Here is a 25,594-nt window from a genome sequence, read left to right on the forward strand (position 1 = left end):
AACTTTTTACCATTAATGTTGTTTTAATGATAAATTGCATGATCAAAATATAAGATGTACAATCTAACCGTCGTCTTTAGTCTCTGTGTGTGAGTATGGAGGGGGTTAAGTGCGTCAGTTAATGAAGTTGTGAGTCGACAACAAATCCAGCGATGCACCTGTGACATGTTGTGGTACGTTATACAATAATCTTACATCAAGAGACTTAGAGGCGATCTTTGGTGCCGCCTTATTATCGACTTTGAAATAGAACTAAGCGTTTATATATGCGTTCTTAGTCAGAATCAAATTAATTCTCTCTACTACAGATCAGGTTATAAAAACTTTGCATCGCGCAATTTAAGACGATGAAATTGTTTCATCGATAAGATCGTAATTATACGTGTGTATATACGTATATATGTGCGAATTTATTAATCTTGTTATATTTTGCTAAGATTATATTTTGTATATTTAATTGCAAATTGGGCACTTATAAGCATAAACGTTATTTATTTGATAATAATTCTGAAACCAGGTTGTTCAACATATTTTAACAACTCTTTTTGGCCCGGAGGAAAGCGCGCAGGGCGGATGGGATGGGGGTCTTAATGTGGGAAGCCGGAGTACCTGGAGAACATTTATCAACCTGATACTTGTATATGTAACTCTTCAATTTGGAGGAAAATAAAAAATAAAACAGTAATGAGCTTATTTTATACTCTGTGTGAAACATACCACCTTACTTTGTATACAACATTTATCAGTAAGGATGATAACACACTAGGACTTTACTCGACGACAGAATCACGCGAACGTGTGACATAAAAACCAGTGTTGGTACTAGTTCACAGACTTTGGTACTATACTGACCAGTAGTGTTACCGATACTCCGGGCACCAATTAGTCATCACTACATCAAAGTTACGGTCAATCAGGAAATGACGTATCATCATTGTTACTTCCTTAAACAAACTACAATATTTAAATGGAAAATTTAATATCCGTGGATATTGGTAATCCGGACGGCGAGACATCCTTCCGTTAATGTCTACCTGGACCTACCTGTGGCGACAGTGCGCGGTATACCCGCTAAAACCCGCCCAGACGTTAATCACTAAATTATAAAAACATTAATTACTCTATAGAGATTAAGTATATATTACTGCAACTTGAAACAGCAGATATATCAGGTCAGGTTTATGTTCACCATTAATTTGATTTCCTGGTTCCGACTGACCATGAGTATAATCTGACTTGACTGGTCAATGTGTTTACAGCAATTCGCCAAGACTGACCACAAGGTGCCAGTTTGACCACTTTCGCACAATTACCGTTGACCAGCACTCGTTATAACGTTAAGTGGATTAAGCAATACTCGTCGGTAATTAATAAGAATTAGTTGCTATAACAGGCCGTTGTTTCAACCCAAATCCTCACGTTTTCACAATTGAAGGACAGACTTGTTTGCTTGGTTCATTACAGTAAATATCTTATAAACAACGTAATTAGAATCTGCTAGTCCTATAAACCCTTAACATATATACTCATGTCATCCTTTATATTATTTTTTACTATAGTAATACAAAGACTTTGGTAATTTAGCCCGCGCGTGTTCAGTTCTCAATAAGTTCGCTTCATGACTTACACGCTATTTATTATTTCCGTTCTCTCGTTCTGTTTGGCTTTCTCTTTTCGTTCCGAACCTTTTTGAACCGATTGACAGAACACTATGTTAAGAACACATGCTTACAAAGTTAAAAACTAATTGTCTTGTTAAAAAAAAATCTGGGTTTTTTCATATATCTTGGAGGTACTGTAAATCTAGATGGAACATTGTCTGCAAGAGAGAGGCAAAAACTGACTTTTCTTATTATACAAGATTTGTTTTTGGAATATTTTTCTGTCAAGGTCGGATACTGGTCCCTTTTCAATACAAAATCGTATCTTTGTTGTCTAGTTATGAACTGGAACCACCTAAACACACACGAACTAGGGGAGTCGACCTATGTGGTATTGTGGCTGAATGACATGACGATTGATAAGTTCCTCCATTGTAAAGGGATAATCAAAATATCATTACTTTTCAAGAAAATTGTTACAGAACGTCATTTCTGAATTCTTCTTGAACACCATTCCTGTGTTGCCCAATCAATTTACATAACTCCAAATACTATTAATGACTTTGGTTAGAAGAACAAGCTCCTTTTCCCACATACTATTGCTGTATTGTTGAAAATACCTTTGTTTCATTAGTTCAAACAATATTTTGCTTTATTGATATATCTTAGCATTCCTTTGATTTTTTTACTCTTCTTCACGAAGAAAATAATATTGATTGTTAAACTCACTGCAGCACTTGTTCAACCACGTAAAGATAATGACACAGATTGTGTAACTTGTCGTAAACTCGTAAAGATAACATCACAGTTTGTGTAATATGTCTTAACCTCGTAAAGATAATGACACAGATTGTGTAACTTGTCGTAAACTCGTAAAGATAACAACACAGATTGTGTAATTTGTCTTAACCTCGTAAAGATAATGACACAGATTGTGTAGCTTGTCGTAAACTCGTAAAGATAACAGCACAGTTTGTGTAATTTGTCTTAACCTCGTAAAGATAATGACACAGATTGTGTAGCTTGTCTAAACCTCGTGAAGATAACGACACAGATTGTGTAACTTTACTTTACCTCGTAAAGATAACGAGATATATTGTGTTAGGTGTTTTAACCTCGTTAAGATAAAAACACAGATTGTGTTACTTGACTGAAACTCACGAAGATTAGGAGACATCAAGTGTTACTCGTCTGAAACTCGTAAAGATAATGATACAGGTTGTCTTACTTGTCTTAACCTCGTAAAGATAACGACACATAGTGTGTAACTTGTCTTTACCCCGTAACTATAATGACATAGTTTGTATAAATCTTGTCTTAACATCGTAAAGATAATAACACAGATTGTGTAATTTGTCTTAACTTCGTAAAGATAACGACACATAGTGTGTAACTTGTCTTTACCCCGTAACGATAATGACATAGTTTGTATAAATCTTGTCTTAACATCGTAAAGATAACGACAGAGATTGTGTAACTTGTCTTAACCTCGTAAAGATAATGACACAGATTGTGTAACTTGTCTTAACCTCGTTAAGATAATGACACAGATTGTGTAACTTGTCTTAACCTCGTAAAGATAATAACACAGACTGTGTAACTTGTCTTAACCTCGTTAAGATAATAACACAGATTGTGTAACTTGTCTTAACCTCGTAAAGATAATAACACAGACTGTGTAACTTGTCTTAACCTCGTAAAGATAATAACACAGATTGTGTTGTCAGACTGGTACTCCACACTGTAAAGATAATAACATTAATTGAGCAACTTGAAAACAGCGGAAGTTATACTTTTCAAAGACGGTAAAATAACTACTTTTGTATTTGTGTTACCATATTTTGTACCACACTCGATCAAATTCTAGTTACAGCGCTTTGACGGTTAAACATTTGTAGATGTTATAAGGATATCTGATAACATTGCCGCTACTGGAGAAGCGAAGGGCCGAGAGTTAGATTGGGTAGTTATGCATGGTCGATTGATGCGTATCGTGGTCTCACTACCTCAACAATATGGTGCAAATGTACAGAGCACAATACAAACATTTAAGATTTCATTAAATCGTAGGTGCGCTCCGTCTGTAGTACCGATCTGATATTTTGTTACGCTGTGTACGAGCCATCAGCTGGTCATAAACTGAGATAGACAGGTTTACGTTGACTTTTACATGCCCATTATACCTTTTTAAGACGGTCCCTTTGTGGGGACCCATGGTCGCCATCTTGTCTAGTGTACTCTCTAACTTACCATAAACTGTTCTGTCCATTCATGTTTGGGATTTAAAATAGGATTTTATTATTTCTGTTAAAGTGATTCCATTTAGTTGACCAATAAAATGTCGACGTTAAACGTGTGTAACTGACCTGTGGTCAGCTGATAAACTTCGGACAATTTCTTGAAAGGGTTTCTCACGAACCCCGCCAAGCGTGTCGAGGATGGAGATGTTCAATCTGCCAGTCATCGTTAGTCGGGATATTTAAACATCAGAGCCTGTAATCATGAAACCGTTCTCATGCTCAAGCATGGATTTTGCGCTCAAACCTAATTTCTTGTTTTAGTTACATATTAATAAAAAAATATTATTATGTCAATGACTTGAAAGACCTTTGATAAGACTTGGAGCTGAATGCTGATTTCAATATTTACATTTTAGTATTTGATCGTTTGGCATGATTTAAGACCGTTACAAGAAGACTGTGTTGAGCACAGAATCCATGCTTGAGCATGAGAATGGTTTCATGAATACGGGCCCAGGTTTATCCCGTGAAAAGTCTAACAAGTATGTTACTGACGAAAAAAAACCCTTCTGATTAAGATATATCAGATACTACAATTCGACAATTGATCGAAAGAATATATAAGTTTTAAATTGGCGAAACAGAACCCTAAAATAGCTAACCTTAATAGATATTTTCCTGTAGACAATAATGATCAAGCATAGGCCCCATATATATAATTTACGAGAGGACGTACAATAGAATTGTTCTATCAAATATCCATATGATATTAATCTATCCAAATGGGGCCAAGTCTGTTCCATATAAAACAATATTTATTCCGTATGTAATGTATTAATTTTTCAGAACTAGTGATAAAGATTAAAATAATAGCTCCTATTGTATTGTTTTCTCACAGCTACGATATGCACGTGCTTTATAAAAGATGTTCACCCCGAATTCGCCCCCATCCACCTCAAAAACCACGGAAACGCTCTCGTAAATGACCTTTGACCTTCATTTACGATAGTGATTCTGATTCCGATAAATAAGTCAAAATAGCAAAGTAAAAGCAAGCGTATTTTAAGCTGGGATTATCAAACGTTTACTGTGTATATTTTTTTGTAAACGTAAATCTTTGCCGAATCTTTGTAAATCAAAATATAAGCATCCGTGTTCATTGGTAAGAAATGAGATCCAGTATTTGATAGGATGTGGTTATCATTTCTGCTAATTATTTTTGTATTATTCGATGTTTTCCCCTATAAATTGTTCAGAGTAAGAAATAGATAAGTTACTCATACTACCAGACCACCATTTATAAACACTCTGCCTGCTATCTGATAAAGTTGTGTACATTTTTGCATGATAAAGTTTTGTTGAAATATGTGCACGTTCCTGTCAGGTTGCAGTCGGTTTTACACGTCATGTGATCCCAATGTAACTGCTATAGTTTAATACAGCATATGGACAGAGCTGGGAATGAAGTACAAAATAATAAGATAAAATCAGACAGACTCTATCGGGTTAATTAGTAGAAGAAATAACTGATTTAATACGACCAACATAAGAGCGGTGTTATGTATTATGTATATAAGTTAGTTATATCTTCTAGAGGGGAGTTTTGAGAGGGGCACAATTACAAAGTATTGCTTATAATCTTCACATTTTCAAATATTGAGGAATTTCTCAAATAAAAACTTGTTGACAAAAAGAGAGGATGATGCTTGATTTTGTGTATTGTGTCCAGGCAGACTGTAAAACTGTGTGAATGTGACTTACATTTAATCAACCAATCAGAATCCCCCAATTATTTGGAAGGTTACCCAAGGTGCCGGGACATCAAAGAAAGGTGCCGGGACATCAAAGAAAGGTAACGGGGAGGAATAGTCAGGACTATGTCAACACCCGGGCGATCGGTTGAGGAGATCGTCCACGCTTTTTTTGTCGAAATCATTCACCTGTAAAATATTGAGGAGATCACCCAAGCGCAATAGGACCGATTATCATTTCCTCGAGGAGATAACCCAAGCGAAGCTGGTCAAGATCCGTCATCCGTGAAAATTTGAGGAGGTAGCCCAAGCGGGCTAAGTCGTTGATCATGCAACCATATCGTGTTTAACGAGCCTTGCAATCTGGAGGAGAAAATCCAAGCCGGCGGAGTTAACTAACCGTATCAATGTGTATTTACGTTGAGGAGAATGCCCAAGCCGGTCAAGTGTGTATTCGATCTCATGTTTTAACTGCCTGATGCCTGAAACTGTTTGTATCCAAATTAAATAACACAATAAAAATCGAATAAAGCAATATTTGGCATCTACTTTGTCAACAGCATCAATGATTATGCCATCATTGGTAACGGCTAATAACAGGTCCTATTATTTAATTGCTGTGTTCATTTTCTTGAATTACAATCTTATGTTTATTTCAAACAGAATAAAAATATGAGAAAGTCACAATATATATATAAAACGTGAAGAAATTGTAAAATATCTTTGGCCATAAGAATTTTGTTTCTTCTCACAAGGAAAAGTAATTTGTTAATTAATGTATATTTATTTCTGGTTGTAATAATAAGCGTAAGTGTATTCCTAACTCCACTATTAACACATTTTTAGTATAGATAAGCTAGGGGTATTTTCATGTTTTGTATAGGAATTTACTAGATTGTTTATTTTCATGGTCAAAGTTTACGAATTCTCTAAACTTTCATCAAGGGAGAATGAAACAAAAAGAAACGTGTATTACTTGTGAACACGCAGATTGGGTAGATGTAACCTACATTTAATTAACCAATCAGAACCTCCCAAAATACTCAGAAGGTTATCTGAGGGGTCGGGACATCAAAGAAAGGTAACGGGGGAGGAATATTCAGGACTAAGTAAACACCCGGTCGATCGGTTGAGGAGATTGTCCACGCATCCCCGGTCTAAATCAGTCACCCGTAAAATACTGAGGAGATCACCCAAGCTCCGTACGGCCGATTATCGTTACCTTGAGGAGATAACCCAAGCAGAGCTGGACGAGATCAGTCATCCGTGAAAGTTTGAGGAGGTAACCCAAGCGGGAAGGGTCGGTGATCATACAACCATATCGTGTTTAACGAGCCTTGAAGTCTGGAGGAGAAAATCCAAGCCCATGAAGTTAACTAACCGTATCAATGTGTATTTACCGGGACGTTGAGGAGAATTCCCAAGCTGATGTATTTCTAAATTCAAGTTTCTAATTTCTTTAGGGGAAAAAAGTCTCTAACAAATGAAAAATTCGTAAAATAAAAAATGCATTTTTCGTCGTCTTTTTTTAAGTGGTATTTTCAACAGATTTGTTTATTGAAACATGGAATAGAAATACGGGCGACAAAAAAAAATTACACCTGTTTCCCGACCAGAATAGCCCCTATAGCTCTCATACAGGTGATACGTAGCTAGGTGACAATTAATCAAGATTTATTCCCCACTCCGTATAAGTCTGTCATAATTCACGCGCTCCAAACTGGGCCAAGGAGAATTAATTCGTTTTAATTAAGAAAACAGTGATGACAGAGAACAGTAACCTTGAATAACAGGAAAATGTAGAAATATTGGGGGAAAATTTTAAAAATCAAAACAGAAATTCTAAAATAAAGTTTTGCTCTTGTTGCCATTTTTTTGTTGATTTATCACCAAGAATTATATAAAAAATTATATGGAGTGAATTACGAAAAAAAAATCACAAATATATAAATGTTTTACAATATGACAAATTCTTAATTGACAGTCTTTGGTTTCGACAAATTTTATTGCATTTACAAAAGGATTAGACAACAGGCAATGCCTATATTAGTCTTCTCCTGAAGACAGTCTTATATATCGTATCGTCATAAAATTCAGTATCATTAACTTAGAAAGTTTAATCTCCATCATATGGAATCGAAAAGAAGCAAGAGATTTAAATCGTCTATGATTAGGGTTAATAATTGTTCAGAAAAGAAGGTGCATTTATTGTGATATTTACACGGCATTGTTGAGGCTGTGAGAGATTTGACGGATACATCAGTGTAGCTGTGACAGAAGATAAAGGCGGTTCTGTATTGATCTAGGACCAGTGAGAACCACCAGCTCTGATAAAGACACGGCCCTCCCTCCGTCCAGCCTCCCTGGTCCATTGGCGCCTGATGTTTCCTCCCTGTCGACTCCGCTCTAAATTGGGCGCCTACAATGTGGCGCCTTAATCCTCTTCAAAATATTGTTTTAATTTGAATGAATAAATATAAGTTTAACAGCTGAAAAATAATTAAAATTCTCTCCGATAATAGCATTGCTCCTTCACCGATAAATCATCTGTTTCCTTACTTGAGTGCAACATACTGTCTCTTCCTATTATTCCTTCGGAAACGAAAATGTCCCGAACCCTACACCGCCAATGCGTGGAACATCTTGTTACTAAATTGTTGCTTATTTGAGCATTGTTATTTATTCATTCCTCTCTGATCTCGGAAAACATAATGAACTCTTTTTAAATATACGAAATATAAAATATCCGATATTTATTGTTTTTCAGTATGTCACTAATGTTTTTATTTATCCCACAACCACTTGTAAGGGTATTAGAGTCCTCGCACCATTGATGAGCTATTTTGTGGGATTTTTGTGAAATGTTCAGCATCCGCATCTACCTCTCATAAATATGCATCAGCTTTCTACAGCTAACATGTAGTTACCGACTGTTTACACGTGCGCTACATGACGTTACAGCCAATTTCCATTTCTCCACGTTTTATAAATTTAACTACAAGACAAAAAGGGTGTTCAATAAATCTTGATGCCGGAGCGAGTGTTGATGGAAGCCGTTCGTTTTTACGACATTTTTTTCGAAGTTGTATCATTCACGGCGCCCGCGTGCCTGATGAAGGCGGAGCGAATGTTAATGAAAGCTCATTGCCTTGTTACGATGAAGGGGCGGTACGGGATGCCTTTCGTGTGTTGATGTGTCTTATCAGCTGAACATTGGCACCGAGATCACCAATACAGATAGCACCATTCAATGGTCCACGGGTTTTTCGGTAAAAGCTGTAATACAAATTTGTAAATTTCTGCGTCTGTAGCCTCACAAAGTTTCACACCTGGGTCGGCCGGAGTGTTGAAACTGCTACATCGCCTTACTGGGATTACCGAGCTTTTAAGCCCCAACTGTCTGACGGCGGAACGTGTTCGTTTCACCAGCTACATTTACATAAAAAGGTAATTATTTTAATTATTCATCAAATTAGAAATAGAAAAGTATAAGTTTGATTTACTTTTTGTCATTTTATAACAGCATTATCAGAAATAGTAGATATATATATATGTGTGTGTGTGTGTGTGTGGCACAACGGTTACCATCTATTTATTACTCTTTTCATTTTAGAACGAATCATGTTCTTGTACATTTTAAACTTTACACCTGTACGTGGAAATTTATTGTTAGAATTTAAAGTGGATCATAAATCAGTCTACAACTAGAGTATGTAGTTTGGGTAGTACTTGATGTAAATTATTGTCGTCCCATTCGACATTCTACTCTACCAGCTAAGGTGCTCAACTTGTCCCAGTGGGCGGGCCATTCTTTCAAAGCTCAATACGGGTACCTGTGCAATTGTCTCGGGTGGCCGTAGCCACGCCCCCTCGCCCGGTCACGGTGATCAAACTACTCTCTGCCATAGAAAACACCTAAGATCACACATTTTACCGGTTGCCTGATCTCACCTTACGGGTTGACCGTAATTTGATTGGCAGTTGGCTATCCAAATTTCACGGGCGAGTGAACACCTGGTGTAATAAGGACACAACTCTACTCAAACCATCACTTGTAAAAATTGCAACCTGTCATGTAAAATTTGGGAGCTTATTAAGGCGATAGGAGAGAGTTTGAAGTCATTGGTGTGTTCACACAGCACGTGTTAACATCTCCTAACCTACTGTCTACTTCCTACAGTGTCGAGGACTACACCTACACGGATATCTACTATCATGTTACTGTTGCAGGGAAATCACTACCCCACACCTTCCTCGTCCTTACCCTCGGGCATGTACGAGGAGGATCTTATCACCCAGAGGGCCAGGGCCTTTCCCCTGGGACATGGACTCATGCCCACCCCACAAGCTTTTTCCTTTGGATTTCCCGTCCATCCAGCTCATGATCCTATGGGACTCCAAGGTATGTGCACATTTTTATTTTATTTTATTTACGATATCGCGACGAAAATTCTTATACAAAATTATATTATAGTACATATATTATTTTACAGTTACAATATCGTAACCTAAGTTTCCAGTAAAGCAATAATCTAAATAGAAAATTATTATTGTCTGGATACATAGATTCATCTTTCTTAAATATTTTATTAAACAAACGATTATACTAAAATATGGGCCAACAGAAATCATTGAGGAAATACTCGAGGCATAACTTTCCGGCTATTTACAGTATAACATTAAATATTTCATTCCTCTTGTGAGGAGATCTACTTTTTTAAATGCAAGGAAAATATAACATTACATATATCACATCATATTTCCGATCGAAACAGTATTTTTCATGCGTTTGAATATTTTCACTGCAAATTATTATAAGATGGGTAATTCAGTTTTCCCGTACTCGAGGCACTTAAAATTGCATAATTTTCCGGCTATTTACAGTATAACATTAAATATTTCATTCCTCTTGTGAGGAGATCTAATTTTTTAAATGCAAGGAAAATATAACATTACATATATCACATCATATTTCCGATCGAAACAGTATTTTTCATGCGTTTGAATATTTTCACTGCAAATTATTATAAGATGGGTAATTCAGTTTTCCCGTACATTCTGATCACGAGGAACTGTAACGTTGTGTACTTCTGTTATGTTACGGTATGGACTATTTACTAAGAATGTTTAACGCTGAAGGCCTTGTTATCCTGACATATATACAAAAACATTACGGAGCAATCGTATCTCTGTGACGAAGACATTTAGGGTAGGAAATAATTTAGAATAAAAGATTAAAATATTTATTTTCGTATAACTATCAAGTTGTATACGGTAGCCAGTATATTCAGGGGTACTCCGAATTGATATCTGGTATATAGCTACGAGTAAAATAACAGTTGATCGTATACATACAATGCGTTAAAAGCGTGATACAAATTATAATAAATGGTTCGCTTTTCTCAATATTATTTCAAGCAATGTACAGGTATTTCTGGAGACTGAAGAAATTGGTTTTTTTATATTGTAAATAAAACACGAAATTCTTTCTTTCGATCGATCATTACATAACACTTATTTGAAATAAAATAATAGTGCATATATATATCTCTCTCTCCCTGATTATATGTCCGTAAATTCAGAATTTTATTTAGAAATACCACTGACCGGAAATTATATCATTTTGAACTGACACATGAAGTCGAATATGATTCCCGTATTTCTGTTAACTATACAAACTCACAATCTTTAGTTACATTTATAATTTCGAATCTAAGGCCGGACCTGCGTCCGAACAAACGCTTAGATTTATTAGTATGTCCACTTGTGGTCAGTTCTGTGGTTGTCACCTTGAAGTGATAAGACGCATTGGACATTGTCATAATCACAAATTAGGTGACAACTGCAGGTCCTAATGATTATATCTTACACGATCACAACATCATCTTCAGCGCGGCGATCTCCTCGGGTCAACTTCTGGTTTCTTTATTATCTCGTGCGTTTAGCGTCGGAAATTTAAAATATTATATGCAGTATAGAAAAAATATTATATTATAAAACAGAGACGCATAGAGAATAATACTTGAATCATTAATTCTTATTTTTTCTTATTCATTATTTGCTATATATACAAAGTCAACATTTATATTTGCTATATATATACAAAGTCAACATTTATATTTTGCCATATTCAGTATTATTATCAATAACATTGCATACATTTCTAAGATTTAGCATGCATGTTATTATTTATTTATATAATTTACAAGCCAAACAAAAACGAAAAAATATGTTTCAATAAAGAATTTATAAGAAACGAATGAACAAATCCTTGATATGTAACTACGTCAATGGTGTGGATATCTACTGATAATACTCAATAGTCCCCTCTCTTATAAATCTATCCGTCTACTTTCCCTATGGCTCATATACATTGTAATAAGTTTATTTTATATTAATCCTATTTAATGTTCATCTTTGAAACATCTTTAAAAAATACAGTCCAGTTATTTTATTTATTAAAATTGAAAACATACATCTTCTCAATTCTAGTTAGTAGATCCTACTGTTAGCTATCTTAATTGTTCATGTATAGACTAGGTTTTTTTTCGATTGATAATTTACTTTATTTAACGATAACATTTTCTGGTTGTGTTAAGATGCCTTAATAGTTATATTATTAACTTATTGATCGGGAAATGAACACCATAATAAAAATAATTATTTTGAACAAATGCAACAATAACTTTTTCATTTTATTTCCCATGGTGTAATAGCTTCGTATAACAGCTTCGTATAATATTGAACAAAAAAAAGACGTAATTTAAGAACGTCTTAAAGGGCAACATCTCACGCGATTCTATATTAGACTCAAAACCGGGATGTCGTTATTATACGTCTGCGATGTTTGAAATAAACATTTAAATTAATTTATATGTCATCCGATAATAACATTATAAAGTTGTAGTTTCGGCACGCGCCGTCGCTCGCGCGCACACCCTGTGAGGTCTCGGACGTGTGTTACCAACCATAACACACGTGCATCTTCCCATAATAATATAGCGCAGAATAGCAAACTTTAACAATATTTTAAAATTATAAAAGCAATATTTTTAGAAGATATGTGTATTTAAAGATAGGGATCATCGAATAATTCAAGGAGTTATAATATTAATTACATAAAAGTAATGTGAAATGATTTATAATTGTTTGTTTGTACTTTAGGTCAGAGCCAACAGTTTGGAGGATACCCGCCTCTCTCCTCTCACGTGGATCACAAGCGTATGCTCGGGGGCCCGGGCCAGGCAGACGCCTCCGACAAGAACATCAAGATCATCCTCGAGAATAGCGATCTATGGTCCAAGTTCCACGGCATCGGCACAGAGATGATCATCACCAAGACCGGAAGGTAACTAATCATTTTAATTAATAAAACGATGATGACATATTCAGTGATATAAGGAAAAATAGAAAACGCGTGGTAAAAACAGGAAGAACAAATTAGTGAGAAACATCATTAAAATTTAGTTTAAGAAACTTTCGAAAAGGAAGAAAAAAAAAATTATTTGTATATAAATACGCCATTACGTGTTCCATTCATTGCATTTCTTTCGTAAGTATAACAGGTGAAAACATTACCGTGAATATTACACATATTTTCCCACGATATTCGAATATGTCATCACATTTTCTTAAATGATTTGTTTACTGTTAATCCGACATGAATACAAAAAACATATCCAAACTGCTGTATTTGAAAGTGACCCATTAAGCCCTGTTTCATGCCTGATCCCTAAAAGGGGTGTCCGTGTAAGCTTTCTCACGGTAGGTGTCGCTATAAACAATGGACGGGGATTACTGTCGGGTGGACACCGGTCAGCTTGTGGGGACACACTTTTATTTCGGCCACCTCTTTATTACACTAATTAAGCACATTTCCTAGAAAATAAAAATACGGATTATAAAGAACGTGGGAAAGTTACGTGTGAAACTTATGAAAGAGGAAATGTGCGGTTCCTGGTATTGTTAGCGCTGATTGACTGCTGTAAACACGGTTTATATATTAATTCTAAGTCTGACATTGAATACTACGATCACAGGTCTAATAAAGGCTTAGATTTAAACAATGTAATTAGATTTTTGTAAAGTTTTTTTTATTTAAATATATAAATAGAATATGAAAATTACGGTTTATTCTGGAACAGTTCTAGAAGAAGTTGTAAAAAATCACACTAAGTATATCAGTATCTTCCCAGTCAAGTTCCTCTAAAATGGATACCCAAATTACACTGACTTAAATAATCTAATCACAACCGTATGATGTATCGAGCGCGTGCTTTGTTCCTAATTAAGAACTTTAATAACCTCTCAGGATATGACTGATTATGAAAAATATTAAGAAAAAATATATTGCTTCCTGTAAAAGCAGTTATATTGTCGCTATAATTACGGATTTTACAAAGGTGTTTAATTACGATTTTTTTTGTAAGGGCTTAAAATGGTTCATATATTTCTAGGAAATGCATAAAAGTACACATACTGTATTGAACCGGGCAATGGGGCCATTTCTGTGTAGGTGTTAGGGGCTGTATTGACTCTCCGTCACGTCACAAAAACGGTGTTAATGGAAGAACTGGGCCGAATAAGCCTGCACGAAGGGAGTGTTTATTTTAGGGGTTTGAGGTACATATTTGGTAGAAAAGGTCAGAAAATCCTACAAACAAACACCTGCTTACCGGTATTGTACAATTAGTCCGGGCAGAATTTGTTTTGAAAGAAAAGAAAGGACGTAATGATTACTTCATTGAGGGGAGGGGTAGTCGAGCAGACGACAGGTCTACCGGACGTGACGATTGCACACCTCCACACCGCGAGGTGTTGATTATTTACCTTGACAGTTTTGTGCCAGAGAGAGAATTAAAATCAACAGCTTTTGTAGGACTGAATTTTTCCTACAAATGACGGATTCGATTCGTATTTTATAAATGTTTTCCTGTAGAATTGACAGTGGGCTGTTTATCTGATCTGTTTTGACTTGCAACCTTCCATTTTGGTTTCTAATTGGATCGCGTCAATTTGCATTCCACAGTTAAGTTTATTAGCATTAACTCGTAACATGTTACGAGACAAGAATCGCTAGCACGGCTTTGTGTAGCTGACGACAGAGCTAGGAAAATATGGTAGTTTTATTTGTATTGCTTTCAAATACGTTTTATTTCCCATCTCATTTTTTTTTTTTTTTTTAACTTAACCTTTTACTTTCGATTAAAAAGATATTTCTATAATTTCTAATTTTTGTTAGAAAACAATATCAATTATTCCAAAGGCGGGAATGACGAATGTTTGGTGACGAAAGCGCGCGTGCTCGTCCTATTATCCAGAATAGAGTGCTGAGGAATTCACCACCCGGTTCTATTCAAGTCTAGTTTAGTATTCACCGAAATGTTGCCGAAAGTGAAAAGTGTTGAAAATGTAGGTGTGAACCCCACAGCGAAGTTTATCCCTAATTATCGAGAGTACAAGGGTGGGTTGTTTTTCTCGTTAGGAACAGCTGTTCGATCTTTGTCGATAGGTGATTGAAACTAGAATCGATAAGTCGGAACAAGAGGTAATTTCAGCCTTCCGGCGCACCGTCGTTCCCTAGGGGCCATCTTATTGTCTTCTTTTACCTATCTCTGAGCCGGACCAATTTTTGACACCTCGTCGACTTATTCCGGTTAAGGGTGTCCAAAATCGCTTGTTAACTGATCATGTTAATTATGTAATTAGACACATCCTCTTGTGCGGAACAACAGAAAACTTGTTCCCAATTACCGACCGACCAGAACCACGACATTTTTTTTCTTTGGAATCAAAGGTGCCGCTCTCCACGTGAATCCAGCGTAACATTCTAGTCGCAATAACATTTCGTCACTCTACATGTCAGAAATAAACCAATTAAATTATATCTCCGACTAATCCTATAACTATTTACACAAAAAACGCGCCAAAGTTTCTATTTCAAATATAAACATTTATTTAACAAGTTTAATAAATTAGAAGCAAATTTTGACCTGCATTTCTTTTATTTAAAAAAAAATATTTATTTATAAAGTTGCATCTTTATAAATAAAGGGAAAAGAAAATAACAAACAATATTTCTTATTATTTTACATAATTTATTTGTCTGAGTAAATTCAATTGAACTGATAGATAATAGCATGTTAATTATATAATTGAAAAAGAGGAAAATGTATAATTTTGGGCGCGTGAGCGTCCGACTAATTGCCGAGGCGCCAGGTCCTTGTCGCCACCCGTAGGATTATCACACAATACCATGTATCAATACCTTTCTCTTTAATAGAGAAGTGTTGTCGCCTTTTCTGTGTCTGATTTTACCGCCAAACCCTGCAGGAGATAGAAGGCGCGATACATATGGAACGTGAATAGATTGTGTCCAAAGCGTCACTTTCAACAACGAAACACTTAGAAAATTGTCAAAACAAACACGAGACATAGCACTTTAACTTTATATGTAAAAAATCTAAAGAAACGTTTAGAAAAATATGAAGTCTTTAATGTTACCGACTGACAATTGAGTTCTCTGGCCGAGGTGTTTATTGCCCGGCTCTATCTCGCCCTCCTAAAACAACAGTCGCTATCATTTAAGTAAGAAACGCTTAAAATCCTGTTTTATTTCGAGGTGCCTATTGCGACACGTTATGTTCGTCTGTTGACAGACGGCAGGCGAAACGAGCGAATTTTAACACGTTGTAGGTAGTGGGTTTGAGGGAGATTTCTGACAATGTTCATTTCTCACACCCGGCGACAAACGTCGAGTTTCCATATCTCTCAACTTGTCTCGCATCCATTAGCGGACAAAATATGTTTTCTCTAAATCGGAATCAGAACTTTATATATAGATGTTTTGCACTTATCATCAGTTTATCGTCCAAAAGGATAAGAATTAAATAGACAATTTTTTCATTGCCAGTGTATTATAATGATATCCTATTCTGTTTTAATATATGTACTTGGTAACTCTGAAATTGATATCTAATCGAAATAATATTGTTTCTTTTATTATAGTTTAACTATACATATTTATTTATTTCAATTTTTCACTGTATTAATTTTTGTCGCCGGAACCATAAAATCAACAAGCAATGTGTTTTTTTATACATTTTGAAATCACTTTATATTAAATATGTAACGTGTTCTCTATTTGCAGGCGAATGTTTCCCACACTGAAGGTTGGTCTAGAAGGCCTTGACCCTCACTCTAAGTACATCCTGTTGGTGGATATAGTACCTGTCGACGACTGTCGCTACAAATATCACAACTCCGAGTGGGTCGTCACCGGAAAAGCAGAACCGCACATGCCCGGCAGATTGTACATTCATCCCGACTCCCCAGCTTCCGGCTCGCACTGGATGAAACAGCCGCTGAATTTCCATAAACTCAAATTGACCAACAACAACCTGGATCAAAACGGACATGTAAGTACTTAAATTTTTAGAACTATTTTCCGCATTTTTTTTAAGTTTAAAAGATTATACAGAATATCACATGAATAAAACATACCAAAATATGAAATTTCCTTACGCACGCTTCATAACAAATATCAAGGTGACGCAATGTAATCAGTTTTGTCGCGAACTAAGTCTGCTTATTGCTGAGCAAGCGCGAAAGTCTGAAATATTGCCAAGAATGTAAATACTGGTGAAGTCATCTGTTTGTTAAATAACAGTTAACTGTCAATAGGACCATACATTTACCGTAGATCTCCCGCGATATTACAACAAAGCAACATACATCACCGACACAAGCCAGAATATCGCCAGCACAGAGACGTTTTTACGAGCAAATATATCAACTTTTTTCTCTAAACGTGGTCAATTGGATACAACAGCTAAACTGACCAAACTTTTGTCACAGACCAAGGCACCTTAATACGGCGCAGAGGACACACTGGGGAGGATTCATGGGTCTGCTTAATAAATAGTCAGAACATTTCTGTACACATAACACGGAAACTGAAGCCGAATCTCGTGCCGCGCCTTATTAGGAACATCTCGAACATCCCCCCTTCAGAAACCTAATCGGCGCTTTCCTCTTTTTTCGCCTCTCTCCACTCGCGTTTATACACTCCCCGGCGTCCAAACTAACGTTAAAATCTTTCAATTTTGCCATATTTCACTAGTTTGGTTAATATCTATCTCACGTGCTCGCGGTAATTTGTAGAAGTAAAAAATATCTCTTTTTCCGAGGCTTTCTAGTTAATATAGTCGGCCTAAACACGAGTCTTTTCACATTACCCCGTGACTTGTCAGTTACGGATCACGCACACTGCTGGTCGTAAGCTCGAGAGCAGCTCGCACAAACAAACACGCGCACATAAAACGCTCCATTTTAATGCTAGATACGACTGCTTTAAAATTAGGTTGAAATAATTTAATAGACACTATAGATGGAGTAGTTTGGAATTATGCATGCATTGTACAGCCGTTAATCGGAGATTAAAGCTAAGCTCGGTACATCAAGTCTGTTATTTAGCATATAGAATAAGCGCACGGCAAACTCTAATGGGTATAGGAAATGATATTTATCTATATTTTATGTATTTCAATTATCGTTGTAAGTTTCGGTTTGTCAGTTCGGTATCTTTACACAAATCGATAAATGCACAAAATTCAAGCTCATAATAGATAAAACAGAAGCCGGGTAATATGGTATAAAACTGCTGGAACATTCTAGGATACAGTAACGTGTTCGCCCTCTTATCATAATCTACATAGCCTTTTATAGCAATTAAAAAGTAAAAAATTCAACGATCTGTACCTATGTTCATATTTACAAATAAAGCACGTGGAAACAGTTTATTACAAAACGCAATTCTTTTATTCAACAATATAGATAAGTTGTACCTTAATTAAAACATTTCCCCATTATATTGTAAATACCAGTATTTCCATACACAGTAAATATTTGTCCCGGTTTTTCCTATAAGGGTTACTCATGCCTCTGCCTCCTCAATCCATCCCAACTCTTCGTGTCGTAATTACCTCGGCACGAGTGCGTGAAACAGACAGTTTGTTCTTAATAGAAATTCTCTCCCCTGGGAGAGAGCCGATCTGCGTGCTGGGCAATAGCAAGGCAGGGGAATGTTTAAATAACTCATTTGTAAATGTTGTCTGTCAACAGTCTGACTTTTAAAGTCACAAAATACGTCGCCAATATCATTGCAAGGTTTTCAAATTTTACATGTAAAAATATAATGGCAATTAATGGAAAATTATTAAGTGTTTTTAATCCCACCGCTGGCACCAAAAAAACATGCGGTGCTACTTATGCCCTGGTAATGGAGTTTGCATACATCCCGCTTTATTATTTGTATTTGAACCAAAATGGAAGATTAAAATCTTGCTGCATCCATCAAGTTGAGCTAAGATCGTTTTCAATTCAGCTCAATTTTCATAATAGCGAAACTCTAATTTGCATATAATTTTAGGACACTAAAAGCCGAAATGATATACAAAAAAGATCCGCTGTAATTACACACTCAGTGAGGGTTGACTACACTAATCGATGGTCCATTAATCTGGGCAGTTATATAAACACGTATATATTTTATTAGATTTTATGATTTATTGTGTAGACTATTATTTCCGCGCCACGTGGCCTCAAATAAATAGAGTTGTAGTTCACATGTCGTCTGCCTTGTTATGAGAGATAAGTGACGACCCGTCACGGTCGCCCGTGGTCAAAACTATTACACCATGTCGATCTTCACGACGCGTCAATTACGATAGTTTTTCAGTTTTGCTCTTATCTTGTTAATCTGAAGAAATTGTGCCATTATCTTCGCCGATTTGTAACAATACATGTCTATCTGATTTTCTTGAGGGTATGATATCGTGTACATTTAGTGAGGGAAGATAGAGATGTCGCCATGATTATTATCTCCGAGATTTAATGTTTGTTGTGAACATGGTAACACATGTAGGGCTCGCTATCGCGCGGTAATGGTACAGACATCGAGAGATACTCCGATAACACCACGCTCAACAACGGAACTAGAAATAAAACAATAATTTATAACACTGACATATGTTATATTTCCGGAAAAAATGATTTTAAAAGTTTAACAAAAGGAAACTTCCCAATTGAACATTGATATGATGGAATAGGTGCATTGTAAAATGATGAGGGTATTTTCATTACAAACATATTGGACTTAATTTTCAAACTAAAAGCAGCAATTTTATAAATAGAATCACTTTGATGTTGGGTCTGTGCGAGCTGATCATGGAGTACTCTTCCTCCCCTAGTAAATCTCCCATCACAACTACTCCTCATAAAACTCATAGCGAAATTTTTCTAATTTTCATGTTTTGAAATATCATCCAATTCGGTTTTAAAAGTGAACGTTAAGTTACGTTTAATTGTTAGGCGTACTTTACAATGGTACACATGTTTTTTTCCCCTTTTGTGTAATTTTCCAAGTTAGCTTTCAGCAGTAGAAAGCACGTTGAAGCGCTGGTGTGTTTACGAGCTGTGCTATCGTGCGCCTGCGATACACTGTCTGTATAAGATTAATTAGTTTTTTGGTGATTTTGACACAAATAGGTACGAAAAACATAATGATTCACAAATTCTCCGTGTCAATCATGAATAATGTTTGTACCCAATCTCGCAACACCCAATAACAGTATCGCTCACGATTACACGGGAATCTGCCCGTACCAGATCTATTTATTATTTATACTATTTTACTGGGACGCCATAAACATCCTTAATAGTTCCTTCATGAACGACATATAAGAAACCAAGTTCTGACTTGAATGTTCTTTTTAAAGCTCTTTTCCGCGGAATAATCAACAATTTGATAACATAAAAATGAGCACGCGCACTCTAATTAACAACAAAGGAAAATCGCGTTGCCACTAACGGGGTTTTGTGTGTACTAACATAAAAACGACACAATAAATCTACAACTTAATCCGGATTCTAATAAACAAAGTGCGTACTGTACTTAAATATTTGTTTCATTACGAAAGAGAATTGCAGTTTCCCAAAAGAAAAGAAAAGAAGAAGAGTTCCATTCTGGGTTTTTTTCTCAAAAGAATTTCATTTGCGTTTTTTGTGATAAAATTGAAATAACATTTCCCTGAAAAAATATATATTAATATGCGTTGAATTGATATTAATATGATATTTGCTATTATTTATTCTTATTTTTGCCTGAAATTATTATAATGCATAATTTTCAGCAGCAGTTTTATTACGACGATTTAATTTATTTTATTTATCTTTAATTGTAGATAATTCTAAATTCGATGCACAAGTACCAATCCCGGATACACGTGGTCCAGGCTAACGACATATTTACCATGAGATGGAATTCCTTCAACACATACGCATTCGAAGAGACCACCTTTATCGCTGTCACTGCCTATCAAAACGAACAGGTAAATATTTCGAAATGGATATAAAAACAAACGAAACGATTGAAGTATTTTTTCATATAAAGAAAAATATATTGATTATTATGTTAAATAAATGTGTGTTTTTTACACTTAATTCATCATTAGAACACTTTTATAAGGTTTAAAATTTGAGAAAAAGATGATAATTTTAGAACAGACGCTAGTGATACTTAATATCGGGAAGTGAATCTCCTACAGCACTGTCAGGCCCGTCTGAGGTTTTAGGTGCCAGCTCTCAGCCATAAATAATTACATGTAATTACACAGTCAGTAATCAAACAGATGCTAAACATTTCAAAGTCAGATTCGATATCTATTAATAATCAGAGTCGAAGTCTCTCCCGCATGGAAACCTATACGCCCTCTAACCATTTCCGATACATCGAGACCAGAGGGGAAGCAAGCAACTCGATCTAAACAATAGAATCGGATAGGGCAATATCCGGACAAGATCGATATCAATTTGGACTAAGAAACCCTATCTCTCTTACCGATGTGGTGTTAGTAGTAGTTTCTCTGATGGTACATTATGGTCGGACTGGACGTCAGCGGATTAACTTACACCCATCTGTTGTCCAGGGTAATTTCTGGTCGTATATGGCGTAACAGGATGAAAGACATCCCTTCCTGTGATTTGGTCAATGTTCCTTCCTTTTGAATCTTTGATGAGAACGGTGGTAGGGGGATCATTATAATAAAATATGGATGGAGTCTCTCTACAACAGTGACACATGTTTTGTGTTTGATCCCCTATAGAGTATACCGTAAACAAGAATTAATTAGGGTAGTTTTGAGAAAAAATAAAAATATATTAATATGTTTTTTTTTAATTTCATTTCCAGATCACACAACTGAAGATTGACAATAACCCATTTGCTAAGGGTTTCCGAGACAACGGAATGGGCCGAAGGTACAACATGTAACTATTTATCTATTTATTTGCTCTCAATAAATCTTCCCTTTTACTTAAGCGCTTTCTTTTTTTAATTTAAACGCCGTGTTCTTTTATTCTAAAAATAATCAAAGAATTCAATATTAAGGTGTTTTTTTTGTTTAACTGTCAGTGACCGTTGTCGTCAGTGTTTTTCACTGATGGCCATTTGTTTGACTTTTCTTTAATTGATTAAGTTAATACCACGTGTAGGAGAAGACAGCGTTCAGTGTCCCTTTCCCTTCTCCTCGCCTATCTATAAATCTTCTAACACTATTGATCTCTGTGTTTTTCAGGGACCACCGGTTAAGTCTGAAGCGACCAGCCGACGATGAAAACGTGTCTGACATAGGAAAAGGTGAGAGATAGATTTTTCTAAAAACCTTCCATTAAATTTTCAACTCGCAAAAACAGGCACATTTCTATATTAAATTATCTGTCAAGCTTGAAGCTATCGTCTGGCGATGTCGCTCTCACTTGCTCGCTCCAAATCTGCTAGAAGGCCGATATGTCGACACTTCTCCAGGCACCCGCGCGGAGTGATTTTGCGCTTTTATTGCAAAAATGGACGCGTTTTTTAGCCTCAGTGAATTTGCTTCCGCCACCTTGTCGGAGCGGATCTGAGATGAGGAAAGAGAATTGGTACGCGGTTCTGACTTGATGAAATTACCTTCTCTTCCTTTAAATATTGATGGAGGGAGTTAATTAGATCAGCCAGAGTTTTGCTGAAATATCATCGCAAGTTTTCGCACCTCTCGGTAGAGTAATTGTATTAGCCAATGGAATCGCTCTTCGACACCTGCCGGTATATAGCTAAAGCCGGTCGACATCACCGGATTTCCCCTTTCTGCGATCAGTTGTTTGTCGAATTAAATCAAATTATCGTCTGCTTCTGCCTCTAGATTTGGCGGGTTTTCTTACGTTGGGAAATTGCAATTTGACTGTCATTTTGATGGAAAATCATGTCAGGTACTCCACGCAAAGTGATTCGTATCACACGCTGTTTTTTTTGCTTTCTCGCTATTTTTGTTCAGAAGACACATAACTGGCAAGGAATGCAAATAGAATAAAAAGCGACCACATATCATCACTTATAGCGAGCTTTCCACACCGGAATTGGAAGTGGATCAAGAACAATAATGAAATAGAATACAAAAAGAAAAAAAAGTAATTCGAATGTTAAACTCAATTTTGCTCTTGCATACCATCTCAAATTATTCTACATCATTTGGCGTTACCGAGATTACATCAAACGTCCTCTTTCTCTTTAATTTCCTAAGGTTCACAAATCAAATAAGTCTTGCCGAGGTTGACAATATTTATTTTTACTTTGAACACATGTAGATAATTTTACGAAGGATGTTATTTAAAACTTATTGAAATTTATATACATAACAACATAATGACTTAGATTAAAATGTAAAAATCAACAAAGGAAATGAAATGTCAGTTTTCGAGATTCTTGCTTGCAATACATTTTTTATGCTTAAAGCAAAAATAGAAAAAAACAAAAGAAAACAAAAACATGTTACAAAGAGTCATCCAGCGGTGATGCACGATCACAGCTTTTTGCTCGTCAATTCAGATTAAAATTTAATGACACATGTGAGCATTGTATTGAGGCATTGATCCGCGGAGGGTTGACATACGATACCGAGCCAGCATCTAATCTTACACACAAGTGTGAAAATTGCCTTCAATGCCTTCGTGATTCCGGATTCTTCTTCCCGCGCTCCGACCCGAACATTAACACCTCGCCAAGTGAAAAGTCTGTTCCTTCCCCACTGCTCATTTAGAAGATTATTCGTGACGTCACATTTGTATTGACTGTTCTTTTCGTTAATTTTATGTCATGTTGTCATGAGTTACATCGATTGTCTCTCAGAGTAATTTGTCAATGTTGGAGAATTAAGATTGCTGTGCCGTTGCTGTAATTACAAGAGTATGTTGCATTGTTATCGGGACCTACGTATACTAATGTGATTTTTTAATGTTTCCAGAATCGAACTATGCCAAAAAGATGAAAACGGACGATGAACTTAGCGACAGAAACTCCAGCTTGAACTCGTCAAATCGCATCAAATCTGAAGACGAAAACGACCCAGTTTCTGACACCTCTGATGACGTTCACAATGATACACCGGAAGGGGATCTACCTTCGTGTCAAATCGGCAGCAAGTCTTCATCAGGAATTTCGCCCGGCGCTCCATCCCTCAGCAAGACGACCAGCCCCACACAACACAGTGCTTCTAACCAGCCGTCTACCCAGTGTCAGTACCTAGGAGTGGGCTCCAAGTCGTACGGAAGTCAGTGTATGGGTAGTGATCAGGTGTACTACCCTCACCATAGTTCCGTCAACAGAGGATCAACTAGCTCTTTCCTGCCCGTGTCCACCACCTCCAGTCTCCTCCAGCCTGTCGGCTCCTCCAACCTCCACGCCGTCAGTCCACAGATGCAGGCGTGTCGTCTATCTGGTCCGAGTAGTGACTGTGCTCTGAGGCAGTCGTCAAGTCACCTGTCGTCTGGTTCCCATGGATACGGTATCCGTACGTCGCCCCCACAGCATCCTTCGCTCCCGTCTTGTACCTACATGCAGCCCTCACAAGCCTACACATCACACCTCTCGCCAAACGTGCACATGATGAACATGAACTTTCCTGGTCCAATGGCATGAGGTGGGCCTACTAAACAATCTTTATTGTACATTTGGTAACCATGCAGAGCCCCTATGCGTCCTATGACAGCGCCTAGTGAATTAGGCCAATGCCGGGCCTCGTGAGGACACGTCGTTAGGACATATATACAATGATGCCAAAGTCATTCCCCATGTCGTGTCCAGCAGTGTGTATGCTGTATAAACCAATGAATTGCAATGTGTGTTCATAGACTTCACGCGTACATGGTACCATGTGACTACTGGTGACCCTACCGGGATGTACACGAACTGCGTTCCTTTGGCCCTAAAGGACTCAGCTGATCCTGTTAGTGGTCAGTGTGTTGGCTGGCCGAGGAAGGCCGGAAGGTGCAAGGCTTTAACTGTGACAGTGACACGTGTAATGATACAGAGACAGGATGTTGTGATTCGGTTGTATGTATGGAGTCCACGGTTCTGTTTACTCATTTAAATGTCTCAGTTTTGTTTTTGTTATAGAAACCTCATACGTATTTGTTTGATGCATGCGTCAAAAGATGTACAGTTTCATAATCTGAACCGGAAACGGAAATATAAATATATATATATACATACAATATTGCGTAGGCAATCAAATCGTTTCGCTTAGGTTCCTGTTGATAGTGTATTTGTTTGATGACTCTGATATGGTGCTATACAATGCCGCTGTCTTGTCATTGTAATTACAACTCAAACATGCATCACAATATCACTCTTATTTTATTAAATTATTTAAAAGTGAATTATCTTGTCCGTTATTCTTTATACCTATCTACATGTTTTATTGAACTTTCAGATTCATGAAATATTCAGAATTAAGGAAAGGGTTGATGAATGAAATATGTCACTCATGAAAGGTTATCATGAAGGCTATCACATGTTTTTGAAACATATATCAAATATATCATTGAAACAAAACCCTTACTAAATTCTGAATATGAGAATTTTTAATTAGAAAGTTCATAAGAACAGCATGTTGTCATCATATTGGAT

The 25,594-nt window shown here is 36.5% G+C and overlaps 1 protein-coding gene across 2 annotated transcripts; it reads left to right on the forward strand.

The window, feature by feature from the left end:
* The first annotated feature begins 9,628 nt into the window (after positions 1 to 9,628).
* LOC110448140 (T-box transcription factor TBX6-like) lies at positions 9,629 to 25,334 on the forward strand. 2 transcript variants are annotated; one of them, XM_021494219.1, is made up of 7 exons: positions 9,629 to 9,994; positions 12,757 to 12,940; positions 16,742 to 17,009; positions 20,835 to 20,981; positions 21,842 to 21,918; positions 22,227 to 22,288; positions 23,931 to 25,334. In XM_021494219.1, the coding sequence occupies exons 1-7, from the start codon at positions 9,808 to 9,810 to the stop codon at positions 24,602 to 24,604; spliced, it is 1,599 nt and encodes a 532-aa protein (XP_021349894.1). In that variant the 5' UTR covers positions 9,629 to 9,807; the 3' UTR covers positions 24,605 to 25,334. The 2 variants fall into 2 exon arrangements, with proteins under 2 accessions (XP_021349894.1, XP_021349895.1); XM_021494220.1 differs by having other exon boundaries at positions 21,842 to 21,909.
* Positions 25,335 to 25,594: the final 260 nt, after the last annotated feature.

The sequence above is a fragment of the Mizuhopecten yessoensis genome, unplaced genomic scaffold, assembly GCF_002113885.1.
Source record: "Mizuhopecten yessoensis strain PY_sf001 unplaced genomic scaffold, ASM211388v2 scaffold3853, whole genome shotgun sequence".
Taxonomy (NCBI): Eukaryota; Metazoa; Mollusca; class Bivalvia; order Pectinida; family Pectinidae; genus Mizuhopecten; species Mizuhopecten yessoensis.

Bases quoted from the DNA above. Each gene is read 5' to 3' on its own strand.
- LOC110448140 (XM_021494219.1), top strand. From the start codon at position 9,808: ATGTTACTGTTGCAGGGAAATCACTACCCCACACCTTCCTCGTCCTTA. The intron at 20,982-21,841 runs GTAAATATTTCG...TTTCATTTCCAG, and splicing joins CTGCCTATCAAAACGAACAG to ATCACACAACTGAAGATTGA. The intron at 21,919-22,226 runs GTAACTATTTAT...TGTGTTTTTCAG, and splicing joins ATGGGCCGAAGGTACAACAT to GGACCACCGGTTAAGTCTGA.